Source organism: Myzus persicae, unplaced genomic scaffold (assembly GCF_001856785.1).
Source record: "Myzus persicae strain clone G006 unplaced genomic scaffold, MPER_G0061.0, whole genome shotgun sequence".
Taxonomy (NCBI): domain Eukaryota; kingdom Metazoa; phylum Arthropoda; class Insecta; order Hemiptera; family Aphididae; genus Myzus; species Myzus persicae.
The window spans coordinates 107745-132929 of record NW_019104125.1 but is presented as its reverse complement, the minus strand read 5'-3'; the positions used below and the strand labels follow the sequence as shown (position 1 = coordinate 132929).

Here is a 25185-nt window from a genome sequence, read left to right as displayed (position 1 = left end):
AATCATTTTTAAAAATTATCCAAATACAATAAATACTATCTGCATCTAACTACTGATAATTCATATTTTAGTAAAACCATTTTTAAGGATTATTTTTATTTTTTATTTATATTTAGAACTTTCAGTACATACTATAAGGATTATTATTCTTTGTATTACAATTTTAATAACTCCGAAACTACTCATTAGAGTTTTGATTTGGATACATAAAAGTTTTCAAGAAAATTATCCACTAAATGATTTTCAGTAATGAAGAAGGCTTTTAATTTGAAATAAATAAGTTTGTATCTTCACAAAATACTGCTTAAGTAGTAAAAAAATTATCAGGAATTTGAAAATATGGTTTTTAAGTATAGGTAATTAAAAGTTCTGAAAACCAGAATTTTAATAGGAGTACTATTAAAAGAAAACATGGGGGTTAGCATGCTTAAAACATCACCCTATATATTATTATGACAAACTGCACACGCGAGTCCTGGAAATCTTGCCTAGAGAATATTTTGTCTTAATCCGAGCCTGTGTGTAGATAGGTATAGTTGTTTTAATCTATACCGACCATGTTCCGGATTAAGGACTGATATTAATGCTAGACTTCGCTGTAGCGTTTGCGGCATGCCTCCAGAGTTTGTAGGAAACACGTACCTTTTAAAGTTTAACACAGATGCTGATAACTGAATTCACTGGTGCAAGTAATTTTTTTTAAGGGAACAAACCTAGAAATTTACCAGCCACCACCCAGCCTCCACCATCATTAGTAATTTACAATTCCAAACATGTCTATTCACAGCTTTATACAATATTAGATTTACAATATAATTACATGAGTATTTAACCTCTACCCTCTACTAGGAATTAGGATCCAACATAAACGCACACATACATACGTCATATCTACTACCAAATTAATCTTTTTTTTTTTGGTGGGTGAGAGGGCAAGTACTCTTCTTTGCTCACGAGGATTTCCGATTATTGATTACACACAAGTTTATTAATAATCAAAAATGTACCATATTATTTGACACGGTTTGAACGTGCTCTGCAGCTGTATAGTTAATAGTACATAGTATATTGTATAGTTTAAATGAACGCATCAAAAATTGTAAAAAAATGGGATATTTTGCTATAGTAAGTAATATAAATATAACACTTATAATTTATTAAACATTATCATTGATATGATGTGTATATTAAATAATAAAAAATATAATCACTATACATCAAAAAACTATTTAATACTATATAATTTTCTAAACAAACTCATCATTATACTGAAAAAATATTTAAAATACTAATTTAGATACACTCTTAATTACCTATGAGTATTATAATTTATGACATTAGGTTTCAAAATATTATTTTAAAAAGATAAATAACTATAATAATTGTTAATAATATATTGTCATAGGTAGGTATCTATATTATTTTGTCTGCCCCTTAGGGTAGGATTTTTCCACAATCATTCAATATTAATCAAATGCTATCCTGAGTATTTTTATTTAGTGGAAAAGTGAATAGGAGGTAAAAGGAAAATAATATGATTATTACAGAAAATAGATTTTAAAAAAATAAGCCATCAACGCTCCAAATTCCTAAGGTTTAAATATTAATATATTTTTTATAAATATATTTAATTTAAAGAGGAATTTTTTCAATGGTTTTTATATTTTATCGAGGAGTATTAATATTTTGCTATTAAGTTCATTGTATTTGAAACAAAACTAATAAAGTACTATACACAAAAAATAAAAAATTATAGCTGTATTGTTTACACTGTAAAGTTTTCGACGAAAGGAGTTTTATACGAAGGGAGTTCATTAGAATTTGATCAACGAAGTCTGGCGTCTGACATATAACATATAATATATAATATTATCTATACGGAGAATATTATTCTCATGTTCTCATTAGGAAGTTTCACCGAATTCATAAAATATTATAATATTGTTATTTGCATAATCTAAAATAACCCGTCTTAACTATTGGTACACGGAGTAAGCATAAATTATTCTGAATTAGAAATATCATTTTGTATAAATTATAAATATGCGCGTTAGCAAAATATTATTTTTCACTAAATAGAAAAACTCGTTTAGTTAAGTCAATAGTCAATATACATATAATATACATATTACATATATACCTATATAGATATTTATGGAAAATGGAATATATAACATTTGAAGTTAGTGAATAAGCGATACGGGACCGGGCGGCAGTATTGTGGTAAACAGTTTCGACCCGTTTCTTGTTTTTTAACGGAAAAAAAGGTATGGAAAAAAAAAAGAAAGATAAGAAATTTAATTAAGTTAAAAATGCTCTCATTTTTTTAAAACTTCGTACAGTTAGGAGCTGGTCACAAAAATAATAAGTCCCTACGGCCTACACTCAGTTTTCATGTAAGTATCTTAATTATAATTTTAATTTATTTCAGATTTAGTTTTTAACTCATTGTTAATGCCTGTAATTATGACAATAAGTATATATTATATGAAAAATAGTTACACACGTGACGAAATCTACGGAAATTACGGATTCGGGTAGGTATGTTACTCGTCGTTCTACTGCTGCTGCAGAGTAAAAATGAATAATAATGACAGGTTAGATATGTTTCCAACGACTTATTCAAAATAACCAGTAATTAAGTACATGTGATAATATATAATACAGTTAGAAACGAGAGATTCAAAGTGCTGCTGTGGTATTTGCTGTGATACAGTCCCATAGTATGAAATGCTACAGAGTGTAGAGATAAGAAATGTAATAAAATATATAATATATACATAGCTATGCATGCATTCGGTGCACTGAAATCCTCATAAAAAGTTAAAACAATATAATAAATAGTCACTAAATAATCATCATATAAGTACTCAATATATGTATATAATATATGGAGTATAAAATGGATCTATAAAATATAAACATTAATCAAACTATTTAAATGTCTATTTTATTAAATTAATAATATGATATTATGCGATTATATTACTGCGTTAATTTTTCAAAAAAAATGTCATGCATACATCATTAAGAAGGTAAAAAATCATTAGGTAATAGTAATAATATGCCATATACAATAATATAATAATGCAATATGCGCCTTTATAATGTATCTTTTAGTAGTGTCATTTATCAATGGAGTAAAAGAAAAATTGACTTGTGAAAAACTGCGTGGTAAATAGATATTATTTGCCAAATAAAATATAGGAGAACGTCTATAGTCTCGACAGTTTAGTCAATCATTAGTATTTATAAAAAAAAAAACGTCACAAGAGTATCATTGGAAATATGCCAAACGTTTAAATGCGAAAACGCTTAACGAAAAAAAATCAAGATAGCCTAAATTGATGACTTTATACTTTAATACGTCATTTTTCGTATTTTACTAAGTGTTATGTAGATTATAGCCTACATGCAGGCATGCAATTTATTATTATTAATAATTTATTTATATTATATACAACGACTAAACAGTGTACAATATGACATTATACGAATAAGTATGTACAAATTAAAAATGAATCAATTAACGATTTAAAATAAAAAAAGTTCTAAAGAATATTCCAAGATATTATCACTATTCGCAATATATATAATATATATAAAATGGTCGAATTTAATTTTAATTTCGATTATTCGTAATCAGTGTACCGTAATTTCTGACTGTCATAAAAACGTCTTCTACTATATATAAGGCACTCGCCCATTCACTGCACAATGGCTTACATAGCAGGGTGACAAACAATTTATTATGTTGCTTTCAGTTTCTTGTACGATATATTTATGTACAATATAAGATGCGTAGACGCTGTTCATTTTCATTAGCAGCATCCGTCTGCAGCAGCTGCGTATATGTAGTAAACATTATTACATTATACATTTTTTTCGATTTTAAACGTTTACGAGAGATTGATGAAGAGAGAGATAGAACTATATAGAAGTGAACACTGAATGAGAGGTAGAAGTGTAACGGATGAGCAGTAATACAATTTATATGTATAGTCATATGTTATTATTATTATTATTAATTATTATGATGGTGTATGAGAAAGAGCTCGATATTTAGAAAGAAAAAAAGTATATACGAACCATTTTAGAACTTCAGCCTACAGGGGTCATCAAGATAACCTGACTTGAATCGTACGCGTATAACATATAGTAATAATTAATAAATAATAACCTATTACCTGTACATTTTTTAAACACACCGAAGTTTTCAAAATATTGATATTCGAGACTAATATGTTAATTTGTGTGAAATTTAAAATTTTTGAATATTTTTAGTGTTTCTATATTTGATGTTGATAAAAAAACATCTTTTTTTTGACAAAAAACTTGAAAATGTAATACAAAGTTTCTCATAAGTATTGTTTCTTATAGAAACTCAAAAAAATCGCAAATATAGGTGTATGCAAAATACGCTTGTATTGACAAAATTACAAAACTTGACGAAATCGGAAATTTAATCGAACAATATTCTATAAATACCTAACAATTATAGTTGTTTCGATTTAATTCAAACTACTTATAATTGCGTATATTATTATTTGCTATACATAATTAATGTAATACATGTATGAGATATTTTTGGAAAAAAAATTATCGTATTATTAACAGAATTTTATATCAATAAAATTATAGTAATATAAATAAAAAATATGTATTATAAACATAGGCTTAATTATGGACTGTCTCCGTTTAAAATCGCTTTTCGTATTTAATGATATTTTGTTTTTGAATTAAATTTAACTTTAACATATCCATTCAGTAGTCTGTTGAATGACGAGGTATACTTGAAATGTATAGGTACTATGTTATGTTTATATTTTATTATTTGTACAGTACTGTGCGATGGCGTTTCAGATGGATTTGGGGGGGGGGGGTGGTCAGGTGCCTATAAGTAGCTTATTATAAATTTTATATTTTACTCTTTAAACCTTGCATGATAACCATGAATATCACATCAATTAGTACAATCATTAAAAGCTGGGTTTCTTGTTTCTCTATTTACATCAAAGCAATACCTATATTAAGGTTTAGGGTTATTATACATTTATACCATAATTTACTCTCCCACCCCCACTTTCGCCGTTAAAAAAGCATGTCTATACCACCGCAATGTCATCCAAGCCAGTATAGTAGAGCCAGATGAATATCGTCTGTGGAATAGGGATTGGCATGCAGAGACTACTGCTTTTCATAAATCTATAACAAGACCGCGTGCATTTAACGCGTTTTTCCTTCGAATCAGTCCAATCTGTAGCGTTAAGCTTTATGGCTACCCCTAAATGTATAAACGAAACGCGTCATAAAATCTAAATGGCTTTGCTCAGAACCCCACAAAACGTCCTCAAAAACATCCACCATCACTGTGTCACTATAATATAGATAACTATAATACTTGTAAACGGTGCAAAAATCACTATATGAAAGTCTGTATTGCCTTAATTTTCGCGCAATACTTAATTACAAGAGTATTTAATTAACACCATCACTTCACCTACCGGCCATTAAATTCGCCACTCAATTTATGAAATGACCACGCGTGTTCTCTGAGTATGAAGTATAAACACAAGCGTCTGGGGAACAACACTTACTATTTACTATACTTGCTGTTAACTGGTATGCTATTATGCAAGTACAGGGCGTATATAATGAACAGGGTGTGTCTGTATACAATAATATGAAGGGGTATAGAGCGTATCTTTATAATCGATCTAGTCAATCATATTTGTTGATACAACTCGGTAAAATATAATAATAGCAAAAAAACATGCAGAGATTCATAAATAGTATAGTACTCGTAAACACAATTCGTTTACATTATTATGATTACTAATATTATTATCACCACACTCTTCGACGGCGTGCTGCAGCGGTCGTGCATATACAGTACGTCAACTATAAGACATGTTATAAGACACTGACACGCATCAGTCTAATAAATATACGACTGGTGAGTGGTGAGAATGAATTTAGAGAGAATAAAATAAAATATTTTCTCAATATTTATTACTATTGTCGTCGTCGACACAAAAGAGTGAGAAAGAGCATGAGATAGATGCACACACATAGCGGCATTGTGATATATATTATATACAGAGTGATTCGCCAGGCTTGCTCACCCCCATTTTTTTTAAAAATAATAATGAATGTATTCAAATTCTGATTTTTAGAATTAAAAAAAAAAACTTACGATAACATTTTAAACTATCAACTTAGATAGTAATTTAAGTATTGTCTTTTCACCTTTAGAGGTAGGAACTTATTTTTTTCAAATGAACATCAATCTATTTTTCTGTACTACCTTTTTTATTACAAATCGTTATGCAGATGTTTCTTTTTTAATGATGATAAACATGAGTCGAATTTTGAATGAGTTACTTTCTGAATTATTTATAGTTGTACGTACTTAGGATATTGCCTATGATAATAGGTTTAAAGATCATATATTATGGGGGCTATGATGTTTTGAACATATTATATGTAATAATTAATTATAACATATTATACTTGGTATGTAAAACCATTATTATAAGGATTATTATCTAAAGTACATAAAATTCAATAATTCAGAAACTAATACCTGTAGTTAGGATTTAAAATTGGATGAATCAACATTTGCTCACAAATTACAGTTAAGACGGAACTTAAACGTTAAAAAAAATCTGAGCCATGGTCTTTATGTGTATAGGTGTTCGAAAAAATTCCAAGAATCGTAATTTGAATGAATGCGTTGTTAAGGGATAAAAGAGGGGTAAACACGGTCGGTGAATCACCCTGTATGTGTATATATGTTACATATAATAATACGTATGTATATAGTACTGCGATGGCATCGATCGGCGGCGTTTTACGGTGACGACGTCGGCCGCCGAGCTGGCGAACGACGATGGGCATGCGCCTCGGTCGGATCGTACACACACACATGCTCATATACACATACACAAACGTACACAAACAACACACACACACAAACAGCACACTCGCACACTCGCACACACACTCCTTAACGCCGCACGTCCAGTGTTCATTGGAATAGCGGGTACCGCAAGCGCGTGCAACTGTTGATATATATATATATATATTGTTAAGCATTACGGTTCGGGCGAATTTTTTTTGTTCCACCACCGTACAGTGTTCTTCGAGTCCTTTCAGTATTCGCGCCCACTCGTCTCCCGAAGGAATATTAGTGTAATCGGTGGCGTATAGTTTACGCGTCGTCACACAGTATCAGACGATTGTCGCCGAGAAGAAAACCTTAGCTACGCTACACATACCAAATAAAATAATAACTTTATTTATTATAATATATTAAATTCGTTTGCGCCGGACCAAAGACTCGCAATGTCTTTCTTTCAGGAGGAGAACGATGAGTAAGTGTGACGTTACAATATTATACATATAAGATAATGTAATATTAAATTTGAACCTACGAGCCTTATACAACATAAACCATAGTATATATTATTATATATTATATAGACAAATGTATCATCTCTAATAGCAACGAGTTCGTGATCGTATAATCGCATTGTTTATGTTACATGCATACTAATTTAATATACCTTTAATACAGTTGTTTACCTTACTGAAGAGTTATGTTCTCGCACTTGACATAATAATAAATAATAATATTATCATAAAGCGAATTGTCCCGAATAATGTATACATATTCGTAACTGTTTTGAGTGTTCCGTGACTATATTCATTTTTAATGACAATATAAAATCAGAACAATTTATTAATATATATAAGTACGGATACGATTACATTATAATTGTTGTATATCTATTATCTATACGTAAACATTAACATTTCTCATTTTTTTTTTAAACCAAATAATAGGTTACTTAATGTTTTTTTAATACTTAATGTTAAGGTACACATAGCCACATAGGTAATAATTTGCTTTTATTATATTTCAATTAGGCGCCTAGGATATTAACATTTTAGTTTGAACGGTTTTCGGAAAAATAAAAATGTTCACAACAACTATCTATACTGTAATATTTTAATACTCGTTATGTGTGGTTTATTGTTTAAAAACCAATATAGTTTAAAGAAAAAAACGTTTATTTTAATAATACTATGATTGGTGTGTGATGATTGAAATGTTACATAAATATTGAATTATTTTCAAAATTGAAAATTACATAGAATTATTAGGTACCTCGTAAGGAATGTTGTTGTAAAAAGTGCATTTCAGATTTTTCAGTATAAAAATGATCAAAAAATTATTTTAAAAATCTATAAAAGATAAATATTTTTTCTTAAACTTTTTAAACAAAGTACAAAAAGTTGACGTAATAATGAATTTATTTGTTTTTAAGTACTTTTATTAAAATCTTACACAACAAATGTAAGATGTTTTTAACCTTTGATGTCTGCAGACAACATAGAAACGAATAACAAAATAATACAACAACGGAGAGTAAAAATCAATAGTGTGAAAGTTTCCGGGGTCTTGACTAAAAATAATGCACCAAATTTTCACTCAAATAGTGATTTACCACCAAAGGTCAATAATAATTAATTACTATAATTTAGTAACTAGTAACTACACATATGTTTATGGTACACATTGTATTAGAAAATTATTATCGTGCAGGTACCTATACAAAGCATACACACATTTACTATTATATAAAATTATAAACATATTAATTGAGTACCGAACTTCACGTAAGTACGTAACTATAGTTTAATAATAACATAATATGCCAGCTTAGGTGGTTATTATGCTTTGCGGAAGTTTATCTGTGCCCATTCCATTTTATTATGAAACTGATCCTATAAGCATTTGGGCGATTTTAATTAAGTAATCCTATGTTGCTATCATATAATATAATATTTTATCAAACAACCAGACTTGCCAGATTATTCAATGAAAGGAAATCATAATATCCTAAAAATTAATGTGTGAGAAGTTAGACTATTAATTAGCTTTTAATATAATCTATACAGTGTAATACAGCATTACAGTGTTATTAACTGATTGTGGTTAATATTTCAGTCATTAATTGTAAGCGTAATATATAAATAAGTAACAGAAAGGCTGTAGTTTTAAACTTTGTATGACATAATATGCAAGTTAATGTAGGTACCTAGCTATATTAAATATTCTCTTTCAAAAAGTATAATATATGAGTATATATTTTTTTGTCTATAGTTATTAATTATGTATATTTTATATCATATTATAAATAAATTCTGATGAGCGCAAGGCAGCATTTAGTTTTTCTTTGTTTGAGAAAAAACTTTTTGGAGCGCAAAATAGCTCCGATATATGTAGAGTTTATGTGATAGTTTCTATACATTGGAATTATATTGATGCAGCTAATATATTAAATGGGTTATTTAAAATTTTCAATATTCATATGTGTTATATATTTCTACTGGTCAATAAAATTGGAAACTAGTGATATTGACAATACACTTTCCGTAAAATATTTACTATTTTGTCCAAAACATTTCAATATATAGACGTTATGTGAATATGTGATATAAATATTATAACTTTATATTTTATAAGCATTATTACTACCTAAATGTGTCCACGAAAATTCGCCATAATATAAATAGTACTATCTACATTAGAAATACTCATGGCTTTACAAAAAAATATAATATAATATTTAAAACCTACAAACTTTTCTCAAGTATACTTGCCACTTGGTATGGTATACGTACCCGAGTATCAAATTGATTATTTAAAAAAAACTAAAAACAATTTTCAGTTTATTAATAATTTTTTCCATGTACCAGACAAATATTGAAATGATTTTGTTAGATCCTATTTGAATGTTTCTGAGTTCTCAAGTTTTATGCACAAGGGAAAACTGTATTATTGTATTATTGATTTGCTTTAGTCAACCTCCGAAAATAATTGTTCAAAAGAAATACTAAACATGTTATTTCTTCATTTCCATTGTATATTTTGCAGCTTATTATATATTTTATGTTAAAAACTACACACCATTTCAACTGTGAAATAGGTATACTAGTTTTATAAGGAACGGAACTTCAATATAGTAATACGCTGCAAGTAACAAGTGTTAATTCTCTCGAAATCTCGAAACACCTATAACATTGTAATTTATAGTTACATAAAATAAACTAATAATACTGTACGTTTTTATTAAAAAATAAAAATACGTTGATTGAAAATTATTGAAATGTATTTCTACGACTTCAGTTATAAAATTAACGCGTCAACTGTTCTTTCGTCAACATTCTATTTTCAGTCTTCGTTTGGTAGTATTTTATTATATTTTTTTACCAACTAACATATATCTATAATTTAACAAGTATTAAAGATAAAAACATGAGCCAATAACCTTGCACGTGTTTAATATGATATAATATTATATTATGCTTCTTTTTGTGCACTGCGTATATACGTATTACTGTAGTTGTAATTCAATATTCATCATGACAAATACATTTCAGACAATATAACTGGTATAGCTAGGCCTACCTATATAAATTCGCAGAACACTTAAGCGTTCTATCTTCTATGTATAATAGTAGGTAAATAAAATAATATGTACCCATCTTGCCGTGCTCCCCCCTCCCTCCATTGGTTAGAATTAAAGTAGACTTGGACGCGTCTACAGTATGATCTAAGACAACGTGTCTGTTGTGATAGTAGGTATAGTAGGGAGATATGGAAGGACCTACCTATAATGCATCTTCTGATCTTCATCATCGCAACATTTTAAAACAACTTTTCTAGGCGGTAGATTTTAATATTGTCCAATGTCCATATTATATTACTGTAAACAACAACAAATAATACTAATCGAGGAGGTTTTCATACTTATTGGACAACATTTGTTTTATTATGAGGACGGCCAGTGAGACAGACGTCCTTTAATACATAGCCACACAGCACAGGCGTCATACTTCAAATATAATTTATAGGCTACACTACTACAGCAATATAATGAATATTTTATTAGGTATAGTGTTCATGAATCTCGATAATAAATTCCCGTTTTGACTCGGTGTGAAAATAAACAACACGCTCGTATATTCTTGTGCATTGAGATTGAATGCATAATAATGTGAGTATAAGAGCTCATATGATTATTATTATGTAAACTATATACTTATACTGCACTTATTTCGATCAAAGAAAATTGCGTTGCAGAAACAAAAATTGTGTATTGCAGCGAAAGTTGAAGTATATCACTTTAATATATTACGGTAATAAATTTAATACAGTTGTAGTGCGTGTATTACATCGCATACAACATAGTTATACCTGTATTGACTTTCACATTTTGGAGCTTTCTTTCTGACTTTCAAACTGAAGAATCTAGAATGCGATAGGACATAGGTAATATAATATAGTATAATTTAATGTTATAATGTTATTATTAAAACGATACCATTGATATACCCTCTATTTAACAATATATACATTAATTTTAAAAAAAGGAATACAAAATATAATCACATAAGACCTAATAAAGTATGAAAGTATTTTTTTTTCATTTTGTAAGGAAACAAATTTAAATATTATTAATTACTCACCAATGGAAAAAAAAAAATGCTAAGTTTGTTTTTATTTCGTTATGATTACAGGTATGAGGATGTGAGCACTGTTATGGTTCGAAACTCTCATTTAGATCTCATGGATCAAGATATATTGTATCATTTGGCTCTAGGGAGTGGTTCACATGACTTAAGAGCAATGTTCGGCGATGTTAAGGTATAGTTATGAATGATTAATTTTTTTGTTATTTTATTGTTAGCAATTATAAAATTGAAATTGCAATGTGTATCCATACAATGATTATTAAGTAATTTATATTAAATGAAATATTAATATTTAAATTAAATTAAAAAATTGTTTGTAGAAAAAAAAGATAAAAATATAATGTAATACCTATATGGGTGTACACATGTACACATTCATATAATAATATATATATATATATATATATATATGATATACTATATACATAGCCACATAAGTAATACTTATAACTTGTATTAAACATTTTCAAATTAAATTTAAAAAAAAATAAATATTTTATAGGTGGATTTATTACAGAACGTTAAAAATGTCTTTTGTTTTATTTTATTTAAATGTTCAAATATTATAAACACACATATATATATAGGTCTTAAAATACCTCATACTAGTTTAATAAAATATATTTATTTTTATTTTTTGTGAAGTAAAAAATACTAAAATACTACTGTGTATATTTATATTGTGTAGACTGTAGATAGATATTTTTTTTATTGGGTCCTGGTTTAAAGGTATTGCCATTAGTTGTAACTTGTGGTGAATCACTGTATCCTATTCGTATGCGTTAAGTAACTTGAACAATATTAATTTTATATTATAATGAAATCTATATTGGTTTACCTTGGAAACCTAACATAAGGCTATTAAAACTTTCTAATTTCTAGTATAATCATTAATCACAACATTAACAATGAATGTATGGATCTTTGTAGTATGATATCGATTATAGGAAAATTAATTTAAGACAAATAATAGTTGTCTTAACTCTTTACTAGTTTATACATTTCTGAAATATTCATTAAATATTTAAATTACATTTTTAATTAAAATCTGCCTTAAGGCAACGCTACTGATTATTATCTCAAACAAACGCTGCGCATTATATAAAACAACTATTTTACTAACATAAGATTATCACAGTTGAACAGTTCTCATTGCTCTGGAAATTAGCTTCATCAATAACAGACAATTCGAAACACCTGAGTCATATCATATTGTTATCGCTTATCGGCCAATTTATACTTCTAGTTTTATAGTGATAATAATACAAACGCAGAAATTCAACATTTCAAAATCATCTAACCTGCCTAAACGTAACCCTCTAAACTCTAAAGGCTGTAGGTAGGTAAAGCAAATATATGAATAGAAAATAAAAATTAACAAAAAACATTTGGACAAGTAACATTTATACAAAAAAAGTCCTTAGTTCTAATCATTCTTAATATCTTTATCGATAACTGATTACTTATAATAAATTAAAAATGTTGTACGTAAAAAGTAAGGCATATTTACATGGTAATAATTAATACGATAATATTAGCAATAAATTAATAAGTATACAATAATTGATTGTTGATATTATTTTTCCAACAAATCGCAATTATTATCTTTTAATTGATAATTACTTTCGATGTACATAAATGTTGTATAATTTTTCGAAATCTCTGATTGTTTACATCGGAATAAATAGGTTGTATTTTTTTTTATAGTTTGTGTGTATGGGTGGGACGCCGAAACGTATGGAACAATTTGCTTATCGATTGATGGAAGAAATATCGTACAAAATACCTACAGGTACCACGTTGCAAGACATCAGTCGATATTCGTACAGATACTCCATGTACAAAGTTGGCCCCGTTTTATGTATAAGCGTAAGTATAATATTATTATTATCATTATTATTATAATCAAAGTAAACCGTTGATTATTATTATAGAAAAACTGTATTTACTATGTATCTATAATTTTTGTCTTGTTGTTCCCATCGCCAGAAATCAAACAATTTCACCGTTTTGTGGTGAAACATGGTTTTTTTTTATACTGTTCTTATTTTTAGCATGGTATGGGCATGCCTTCTGTGGGAATCCTTTTACACGAGACCATCAAGCTGATGTTCCACGCCAAAGTCGTAGATCCTGTTTTCTTTAGGATAGGTACAAGTGGTGGTATTGGGCTGGAAGGCGGAACTGTGATCATTTCTGACGAGGCTGTGGATGGAACTCTCCAACCACATCTGGAATTAGTAAGTGTGTTATACCTTGTAGTCTTGCATAATATAATATTAAAATAATTTATACATTATGTATTTATATGTAATGTATATATTCGTTGAAATCGTATATCGAGTAATTCTCGCACGATATTCTCGGTATGGTAATAATCAATTTGTATAATATTACTCGTGCAGCAAATTCTGGGCAAAACTGTGAAAAGAAGTTCGGTTCTTGATAAAAAACTGCAGTGGGAGCTAAAATCGCTAGCTGAACCAGATGATCCGTATCCTACAGTGATTGGCAAGACCGTATGCACCAGTGACTTCTATGAAGGTATAAACTATAAATCATACAAAATATTATTAATTTTTATCATATACCACTGCAGAGTACGTACTCTGGAGTCCAGATGTAAAGGGATTATTGCTATCGTGTTATTCGGTTATCTGGAAAGAAATATGTCTACACAGTAGACGTCCAAGAACCCTCTGTATGAAACTATGAAAAGCCATTGATTATGGATGATATCGCCATGACAATATTATATGACCGTGCAGGTTAGGTAATAATATTATAACTGATAAATTCAAAGTCGTATACATTTGGTAAAATATGCAGAAATATACAATATAAATGTTTGTACTCGGATTGTATGTATCATCAAACCGATTTGTATCGAATCAGATTTTGAATAATTTCCTAAGAAATATGCAAATACATGAAATTCCGAGCGCTGATTATTAGGTATAACCTTTAATCGTCGAATTGTAAAATATTTGTTTCATGTTATAAAAATAGATTTAAGCTATTAACATAACTATAAAATATTTCTTTTGTTTAATTTATAGGTTAATTTTCTTTGTCTATAAATTGTTAAATTTATATCGTTAAAGTTTAAACATAGGAAGTATTTATTGACACATCGTGTGTACTTGTATTATTATATATTGTGGTCAATCATTAATTCCTATTGAACAATACTCCGAAACTATAGGACATATACAGAATTTTTTTGGGGAGAGGGGGTGAAAATTAATTTTTGGCAAAATGTATCTAAAAATAATTTATTAATGATAACTTTGTTATTATTTAACAACTTTTGAGGAGTTATAACTCCCTACTCCCCTTCCTTCCTCGATACGTTACTGGGGATGAGTAACTGACAAAATTATCGATTTACAAAATGTTATCATAATATTTAATAATTATTCCTATTTAAATCTGGTGTAGCCTTTTACTGTACCTACAACTGTACAAGAAAGTTTTTCTCTAAAACTAAAAAGTCCAAATGATCATAAAAACAATATCTTCAATATCGTATAGGTTGTCGTTAAAATAAAAATCTAGAATATTAAGAAGGTTGAAAGAATTCATGGTACGAGTATTCTAATTTTTAATTTAAATTGAATAATAATTTGATACTGATATACTCCATAAATATAAAATATTCATTTTTCGTTAAAACATTAAAAGTTAAAAATTGAGGTGAAGATTCTCCTTTATATTGGATTTTATTCAATAAACTCGATGGGCTTTTAAACTCACCCTAAGGTTTGGTTTTAAGGATCGAAATGACGAAATTTAATAAAAACATTTTAAAACAATAATGATACTGCAGTAACTTAATAATAGTAATTTAATTAATGAAATGTAAAGTAAATTAATTACTGAAATGTTTTATAACTGAAGTATTGTTTGTAAAATAATTATGTTGCTCGGTGAAATAGGTAAGTAGATTAATATTAATTATATTTTCGTAGGTCAAGGACGTATGGACGGAGCATTTTGCGACTTCACCGAAGAAGAAAAAATGGAATACTTAGAAAAGTTAAAATTTAATGGTGTAAGGAACATCGAGATGGAATCTTTAGCTTTCGCAGCACTCACGCACCATGCGGGGATTAAAGCAGCCGTGGTTTGTGTCACTCTTTTGGACCGGCTAAAAGGAGATCAGGTAAAATCTTATTGATATGTTGGCAGTTCTCGTTTAAGCTTCTGGTACTTACAAAGGCGGAGGTGTAGTAGAAATGGAGGTTCCATTTGAAAAATTAAATAATATTAATAGGATAATGACACCCACTTAATTTTTTTCCGATCTCCGATTGAATGCATATGATTATTAAATCTGCTATGTTTTCTACCTTAATAATATATATTCATAAATCTATCTATGAACAGAAATAGATAACAAAAATTTTATGGATAATGTATGGTGTATACATATTTGACTTTTTGATGTTTGTAAAAAATAATAGGAATATATAAAGACCAAATAGCTGTTTATCTTAATTACATTTTTTTTTTTTTAATTGCACCTATGCATAATTGATTAACATATTTTAGTGAGTAATAATATTTATGACCACATTGGAAACAGATGAACACAGATATACAAATTAGAACGGCTATATTATTTACACTCCCCAAAATGCTGTGACTTCGCTTACCTTAATCACATTCCTGCCAACAGAAATAAATTTAAAAATGCCTTCTCTTCCCTTTTTGTTTTGTATATTTTTTATTTCCATATTACTGTTACAACTGTTGAATCACCTATTTTTAATTATAGATCCACTACCCCAAAGAGGTGTTGGACGAATGGCAGCAGAGACCCCAGAAACTAGTGTGCCGTTACATAAAGAAATACCTGTCAAAACGGGGTTTGATATTGAACAACCATTGCGGGTCGGTGAACGTCAAGAGTCCCAGGAGGTTCAAGCTCGTCCAACAAGAATCTGAAAGTTATGACTAAATCAAACAATTCAATACAATACGCTTCCGGACGTATGCCCCAACACGATACGCCTAAAATATAATATTAAACTATAACCGTTGACGATACAATACTACCTATCTATATATGATAATATTTATATAATTTACGCGGGTTTGTGTTTAACAAGGCTATTTTATTCCAATTATTTCTTCTTTTTTAAGACTTTTTCATACTTAATATTATATTATATCTTTCTATCATACACCCATATAATATAATACATACCTAACCTACCATTAAATATTATATTCTACGATATATATCTACCCCACTCTTTACATATTTTTTAACGTTTTGTATATTAACTATTATATATGTATTAAGTTTAGCTTCTTTGTAATAAAAACTTAGTGTACTAGTGATATTTTAACTGGTAGAAAACTAAAAGACCCACTTATATACGATTTACATGTTATTGCATACAACCGGGTTTTACTTAGGTATATAAAATCTACTTGTTTGGTATTTAAATATTATATAGGTACCTAGTTAGTTATAGCTGGATGATTGTATACTTGAAGTCTTCGAAAAATATTCCATCTAAAAATAATTTACGTGTTTCATTATGAAAACCGCATTTCAAACAACAATTATCGTTTATGACGCCTTTGACTACATTATTATTGCTCAAAATTTGTTTGCACGTAATTCCTAACACCAATTAGTAGGCTACTAAATGATATAAATAAAACAAACCCCTTGTGTTATGCACATGCAAAATTCGTAATAAATTTACTAAATTTAGTCTATAAACAATAATATTAATACATTTTAACAAATTTAGGTGCAATCAAAAACTAATTTTAGTATGCTAACCAAGGTACTGTTAAATATACTGATTATTGTTATACAATTATAGTGTAGTTAAAATAAATATTTTTTAATCAACGATTTTGCAGATCATAATATCTTATTGGACATTTTTTCAATGTATAGGTATTATTTATCAAAATGACCTTCTTGTATTATCCATTAGTTAGAGGTGATTGTTCAGTATAACCTCATATATAAGATCATGTTAATTATTTTTCCTGTACATTTTATGTAATTACAAAAACCAAGAGAACTGTACATTATATAAAACGCACAGTAAATTTTTGACTCGTTGTAAAATTATTTTTAACATAATATAACTATTTATGTAAGTGTAACATACTCAACCATATATAATAATTATTATTAGATCGTAATCGTCAATTTTATATGTTATTTAGTTAGAGCATTTATAAATCAACAATTTATAGACTAGATTAATTTAATTACCATACCTATATAATATATAATTTATATATACATTTAAAAAAATTGTAAATCAACAACCATTACAAATAATATCATACCTATTGTATACATTTTATAATTAAATATATACAAGTTTGATAAAAAAATGTAAGGTGGTACTATAATATAATATCGAACGCTCTTTCGTCTATCTCTTTTCTAATTTAATTAGCTTTTAGTTGGTAACTATGATAGCTCGGCAATTATTCAATTACACAATTAAACATAATATACGCTAAAAAGGCTTATGACCAGGGACGGACTGGGTCACTATGCAGCCACTGTGCATTAAATGTTTATAAGTTATAAGTTATAACAATATAGGGTCCATACTTTAATGCAAAATGCATTATTTTTTGGGAAGTCCCCGGCAATGCTTTTCAAGTACAAAATCCTTTTCATACTAGTACATCAAAGAATTTAAGAGGACGTTATACCCGCATGTGTTGTTTCCGTCTTGCAAAAGCATAATATATCAAATTTTACGCTCAGCAGATCACGTTTAGCTCTGTTAGTTTAAAAATTAGAATGAATTGACCCCTCATTAAAATTAAAGGTAAGATTATTATAGAGGGCATCTTTACGGAGGCTTTTTATTATATTTTATGAGTTATGAGTATTTTAAAATGTACAAATAATTTTAAAATCTTAGTTGATATTGAAATTTTTTTGTATTTCATTTAAATTAATTTAAAAAAGGTATTTGTATAATTTTAAAAATTAAAGTAAGTTAATTATATTAGCCACATACTTTTGTCGGTCACTAATGACTTGAGGGGGGGGGGGTCTCACCTAATTCCAACATTGCTTTAAGGTTTATGAATAAATTTAATAAAAATGTAATGTTAAGTGTGAACTTGGCAGTGCAAAGTTTGAAAAAAGTGCATTTGAAATTCTCATTGCGTGATACATAAAATATAATAATAATATACTTTAATTAAGGTTTAAAATATGTACCCATTAATAATATTTTTAAATTACCAAAAACTAACGAAAAGTCTTAATTCTTCGTAGTTCGCTTAAATATCTATAATTTCGTCCGCATTTTAACTAAAAATATCTATCAAAAAAACTGGGTCCAAATATTTTTCAGAATTTTTGGTTTAAGTATGAACTACTTGCAAGAAATCTTGTTTTAAGTAATAAATCTTTAGCTAGAAGTTTAATAATTTATACATTTTTAACAACAAAATAATTTGCAACATTTTTAAGATTTTTATGAATTTTGTCAGAATTATAAGTGAAAATGCTCATAAAAAATGTTCATACAATTTTTAAGCTTATCTTTATCTTTATCTTTATCGAAAAAAACTTAAAACAATTGAAAACTTCAAATGGCTATAAATGATACAAAAACAGTCAAAATATTTTGAAAATTGTATCATGTAGTTATATAAAGTTATAAAATAAACATTTTTTAAAAATGTCAAGCATTTGCTTTTGAATTACAACTAAATGAGACAATCGTTCGATGAGAAATCGTTATTTAACCTATGAATTTTCAGTCGTAAAAACGTTGGAGAACTTCAAACGTTCATACAAAATTAATGTCGTTTTCCAGAAAACATTTTTTTTTTTTGTTAAAGGTAAAAAAACGTATGAAGAATCTTGTATCAATTTTATCAAATCTTAGACACAAAAAGAAAATTTTTTTGAAGTTCCAACTCAAAATAATTTACGAATTTTCGTGATGTTTTCAAAATTCTAATTTCAGACGCTCATACACATTTTTTGTGAATTTATGTTCAATTTTTTTTTGAATTCCCACTCAGAAACTTAGAGTTTTTTGAGCACAAAAATATTGTGATTCCTTCGATCATATTTTTAGATATTTGAAATTTTGTTCCTCTTCCTCTATAAATATTGATAAAACCATTTTTGTTGATTCCATAAATTTGACAATTTAATACAAGATTCATATTATGTTGTTATAATATTAATTTTTAAATATTATTGATACATATTTCACTACCATGAACGATTTTTATTTTTTAAAGCATGAACTTGAAGTTCGTATTTTAATAGAATAAGTCAATATCAAGAAAATTTGCAAATTACCTTGTAGTTAAAAATGTATAAAAATATTCAATTTTTAAATCTAAGGATTAGAAATTTAAAACATGGGTGCTTCTGAGCTTTCTTAGTATAAATAATAAAAACATAAATAATATTGAGGTAGATAGTGATAAAATCGACTATAAAATAACATATTATGTAAAGACAATCGTGGTAATAACTAACGAATAATAATATGTGTAGCAAGGTGGATTGATATTTGATACACATTCCGCCTTTATGCGTATGGATATTTTGCATTTATTACAAAACACTAAACAAAAATACACAATATTGTAATCAACCTGTAAATTTAATTTCCTTATGTGTGGCTCTACTGCGTTGTAGTCAACATCTTATCAATTATTATTTACTATCAACAATATTCTATTTATCAACAAATAAAATTTTGAAAATACAAAAACTGTCTGTATCCTGTTTTCTGTGTTTTGCTTTCTTGTTATATAATGATTTTAAAACACCGTTAAAATAACATTAAAGTGATGAAATCTTTAACTAAATTCCAATTAAATTTAATTACTTAATCATTATATTTAATCTAATTTAATCGTACCTAAGTAAATCAAACATCTACCAGTAAGCTACTCACTTAAATACAAACAATGTTTATTAATCTTACAATATTCAATATTAATTATATATAAGAGTTAAATAACTGAAATATTTGAAATTAAATTGCCAAATTTCAATTTATAATTTTATGTTTAAGTCTTAGTAACAATGTAAAATAAACTAATCTAACTCATTAAGACTTAATATTTGTTTTAGAAATGTCTGCTGGAGAAGTGGTTATGGAAGTGCCAACAAGCTTAAAACGTCTAGCACGATTGGTTGTAAGAGGTTTCTACACTATAGAAGATGCACTCATAATTGACATACTGGTTAGGAATCCTTGTATGAAAGAGGATGACATGTGTGAATTATTAAAATTTGAAAGAAAAATGCTTAGACAACGCATATCCATTTTAAGAAGTGAAAAATTTTTACAAACTAGGTTGAGAATGGAAACTGGGGCTGATAGTAAGGCACAGAAAGTCAACTATTATTTTATAAATTATAAGGTATGATTATCAGAATTGAATAATTTTAAATATGCTAATGTTATCAAATATACATTTTTAGTCTTTTGTGAACATGGTCAAGTATAAACTTGATTGTATGCGAAAGAAAATGGAGACCCAGGAACGCAATGCTACCAGTCGAGCCAGTTTTAAATGTGTTCAGTGTTTTAAAACTTTTACTGATTTAGAAGTATGCATACAATTATTCAAATTATCAATTTTAGCTTAAATATAATACAGTTAGATAAATACTATTTAAATACTATTCATACTATTATGAATAGCAGGTATTTAATATTAATTTTTAATGTAAAACTTGGGAAAGGGGCCTTAAATTTCAATAACAATAACAGTAACAAAAAGAAAAAACCATACATTTACATAGTGTTAAAATGCTTGTACTTTCAATAAATAAATTATATACACACTAAACTAAACTAATAAACCAATCTTGCTCAAATGTGTCATTGCTGGGGTACTTATTTTAAGTCTTAACTGCTTACCATATCTTGGATTTTTTATTCAAATATGCTTGTTATGAATTATTTTTTTTACAAATGTACCAAGCTATATTATATATCTTATTTATATGTTTAAATATATTTTATACCTTCATGTTTTTAATTGTGTAATTTTTAAATGAAATTTGTTAGGTAGGACTATCTAAGTCAACTATAATTAATGCTCTTTGCATAGGCACCTATATTGAGTTAGGGAGCTTGCTAAATGCATACCCGAACATTTATTTTTATAGGCTGATATGTTATTTGATTTCCAAACCAACGAATTCCATTGTACATTTTGTGGGGAGTTGGTTGAAGAAGATACTTCGGTTCTACCACAACAAGATTCTCGTGTTATGTTGGCTAATTTCAATGAAGTTGTAGAACCTTTTTATTCAATACTTCGTGAACTAGATGGTATTCGTCTTGCACCAGAACTTCTCGAACCTGAACCTACCCGTATTCTGGGGTACATGCACTATATTTTAATTGGGATACTTGACATAAAAAAACAACTATAACAATTTTCACCTATTTTGTTTTATTAGACTGGAATCCGCAACATCACAGTCTTCTGGCAATAAACAAATTAATGGTATGGAACGATGGGGACCTGATAAAATGCGAAATTTGGACTCAAATAGTTCTAAAATGGAAGTTACTATTGGAGAAGACCTCCAAGATAATCGTCCAGTTATCAAAGAACGGCCTATATGGTTAACAGAAAGTACAGTTGTAGAAAATACTTCTACTCGAGTAAGAAATAATTTTTTATATTTTTATTTATTTAAATTAAAAATAAAAATAAAATAATATATAAGAATACATAATACTTGTTTTTTACTATTTTATATTATGATGTGAATTTTTTTTTTGTGTGATATTGTGGTTTAAACCGGGTTAACAATCTGTGGCCTGTAGGTCATATGTGGCCATATTGGTCATTTTGTGTAGCCCACGAGTATAATGTTTTGTTTGTATACAAATCACACACTAAGATATTATGGATTGAAATCTGTGTATCCATTAAAACATTGTTTGTTGGTAGATATCTTGTTAAATGAATAAATCTAACAGTTATGAACTTAAATAAACTAAATTTGATGTATTCAAATTTTGACCTGTAAAAAATGTATATTTTTTTTGGCCCTTCTCATCTGAAAGGTTGCTGACCCCTGTTTTAAAATAATTATATTCTGTATACAGTATGTACATACAATTTACAGTATTTATTGTATACTACACACCTTACAATCATTAAATAGATTCTATATGAGATATATAATATTAAATTTAAGGTTATTTTTTTATACTTTTCTGAGCTGAAAATAGGTTTTAATTTATGACAATATCTTAAGCAATTTAAACTTCTATATCATACTATAAAATCAACTAAGTCATTTCAAAGCGTAAATGACTATTTAGGTACCCAATATCTTGGATGTGTTAATTCTGGACTTTTTTTGGATTTATTTAAAAAATAAGTTTTTATTTACAGACAATACTATATGAGTGTCATATTTAAGTTACTGGCTAATAATAAGTCCTTGATATCAATGTTTTGATGCTTGTTAAAATTATTTTACATTTTTAATTCTTAATTATATTTTATTTCACCTGAACTTAATTGTCTTTCAATGCTATAAAAATTGGTAAATGTTGTATTATATTTAGTTATAATATAGTTTATTGTTAATACATTGTGTTTTAATAGCCTTAGGTTCTATTGTTAGTTTGAATATTTGGATTATATATGTATTGAAATATTGACTGTGTTTAAATACTTTTTAAGGATTCAATTGAAATGGAGACTAAAGATAATTCTGAAGGAGCTCCACTTGAATTCACTCCTGATGTAGATATAATGACTGTCTTATTGCAACATGAAAAACGCGCAGATCAAACTGATGGGCCTGGTAAGAAAAGTGGGCAGGATGCGGACTCAAGTGATGAAGACTTTTCTAAAACCATAAAGAATGAACCATCTCTTGGTTCAGGTAATAAAATGTTACTAATTAATAATTTTTCAAAACAGTTAAATTATGTTTAAGAAATATGAAAAATATGCATAAAACATATTTCAAGCAAAGATTTTTTTGAAATTAAATGAATAATTCTGTAATTTTGCAAATATCTCAAATATTAAAGCCAAAACTTAACAGTTATATATAATGTATATTTTGATAAGCACAAATTTATTAAGAAATCAATTTAGCATTTGTGTTTTAATGTTAAATCAGAATGATTCAAAAAAAAGTTTTACTTTGGTTTTAAAGGTATAAATAATTTTTTAGGGGTTGAAGAGCTTACGTCAGAAGAGGAAGAAGATGACGAAGATGTACCTTTGGTAAGTGTGGCTGGTCGACGTGTACCAATAACAGAAGTAGTGAATATGACAGATGCCATTAGTCAAATGACACCATCCGAAAAAGAACACTATATACAAGTATATCAAGACTATTTCTCTGCGTTGGGGGATTAAATGTTCAATATTGACAGTTAGGTTGTGATTCTAAATATTATAATAATGATGGTACAAAATAAATGTTTGTTTTGTTCTAAATTCTTATGTAACAACTACTTTATTGATTGGATAATATTATATTTTTTTATCAATAATCTTAAATTGTAATATTTTGTTTATATAGTATTGTAAGTAATCTACTAATAGACTGTATTTGTTCTCTTTTTTTTTTTTTTTGATAAATTGACAAACTGTTACATAAATATATATAAGAAGATCTGAAAAGTGGTGCATCGGTGCACTGGTTAAAAAAAGTATCCATTTTCAATATTTTTTATTGTTTAAAATTACAAATGTGTTACCAAACTTTTACTATACTTGAAACACATAAGTTTTTACACTCAATCATTCTACTTACAAATTGTTTGCATTCTTAAATATTTACTATAGAGAAGTAGCAAAAGTTGTATGTTATGGTGTCATGCAACGTATTTTAATACTCAATGATATTGAAATAATTTTGATTTCCGTTGATATCAATGAACAATATATTATACAGTTTTGAGCCCAGATAACAAAATATATATAATAGGTCATAGAAAGGATAATTTTTTAAAATTATGTAGGTATCTAGATACAGTTAATATAAAATTTAAATAGAACCAGTAACTCAGCTGATATAACATTAATTTTTTTAATCCTACAATTGATTGTCTTCATAGATAAAGGAATTATGGAAATATTTAGGAATTCATGTACACCGCCATTTTCTGTCTATTTTTGTGGTGGCTTTTAGAATAATCTTTTACTTCACCTTATTCTCCCAAGTCTCATGTATATGAGGTTGGCTACCCTTGCCCCACAGTCCCACACCACAATAGAGCTGTAACACAGTCAAGCACATACACAAAAAAATTTTCGGGTTTGGTTCATAAACAAATTTTCACCGACCAGTTATTGTAGTTATCGATGATTGATATAAATAAATTACACAACTATTAATTTTCGGGGGGTTATTAATACCCCCCTCCCCACTGTTTACGTGCCTGAACACAGATTAAATTAAATCATAAATCTGTGGTCTGTGCATGTAGTCTGTTCCTTTCGTATACTCACATCAGCTATTTTCAAGTCTCCACAGTGCCACAATTAACCCTTAAACATGAGGTTTGGGGCTAGAGGCTTTGACCCCCCCCCCCCCAATATAATAATTATAATCCACGTTTTATTCAAATAGCTGTTCATGGTTTTTCCAATTTCAACTTC

At 27.9% G+C, this 25185-nt stretch overlaps 2 protein-coding genes across 2 annotated transcripts; both read left to right on the top strand.

The window, feature by feature from the left end:
• Window positions 1-7034: 7034 nt before the first annotated feature.
• On the top strand, window positions 7035-17585 carry LOC111039009 (uridine phosphorylase 2). The gene is made up of 7 exons (XM_022322283.1): window positions 7035-7376; window positions 11593-11719; window positions 13255-13416; window positions 13602-13787; window positions 13953-14091; window positions 15519-15712; window positions 16328-17585. Exons 1-7 carry the CDS (start codon window positions 7348-7350, stop codon window positions 16508-16510), a joined length of 1020 nt encoding a protein of 339 aa, XP_022177975.1. The 5' UTR covers window positions 7035-7347; the 3' UTR covers window positions 16511-17585.
• A 2672-nt stretch (window positions 17586-20257) lies between these two features.
• LOC111039010 (general transcription factor IIE subunit 1) lies at window positions 20258-24324 on the top strand. The gene is made up of 7 exons (XM_022322284.1): window positions 20258-20467; window positions 20660-20952; window positions 21014-21142; window positions 21707-21924; window positions 22004-22211; window positions 23248-23452; window positions 23750-24324. The coding sequence occupies exons 2-7, from the start codon at window positions 20662-20664 to the stop codon at window positions 23935-23937; spliced, it is 1239 nt and encodes a 412-aa protein (XP_022177976.1). The 5' UTR covers window positions 20258-20467; window positions 20660-20661; the 3' UTR covers window positions 23938-24324.
• Window positions 24325-25185: the final 861 nt, after the last annotated feature.

Coding starts and splice junctions, on each gene's coding strand:
- LOC111039010 (XM_022322284.1), top strand. CDS start 20,662: ATGTCTGCTGGAGAAGTGGTTATGGAAGTGCCAACAAGCTTAAAACGT. Junction 20,953..21,013: donor ATTATTTTATAAATTATAAG/GTATGATTATCA, acceptor ATACATTTTTAG/TCTTTTGTGAACATGGTCAA. Junction 22,212..23,247: donor TAGAAAATACTTCTACTCGA/GTAAGAAATAAT, acceptor ATACTTTTTAAG/GATTCAATTGAAATGGAGAC.
- LOC111039009 (XM_022322283.1), top strand. CDS start 7,348: ATGTCTTTCTTTCAGGAGGAGAACGATGA. Junction 13,417..13,601: donor GCCCCGTTTTATGTATAAGC/GTAAGTATAATA, acceptor TCTTATTTTTAG/CATGGTATGGGCATGCCTTC. Junction 13,788..13,952: donor TCCAACCACATCTGGAATTA/GTAAGTGTGTTA, acceptor TTACTCGTGCAG/CAAATTCTGGGCAAAACTGT.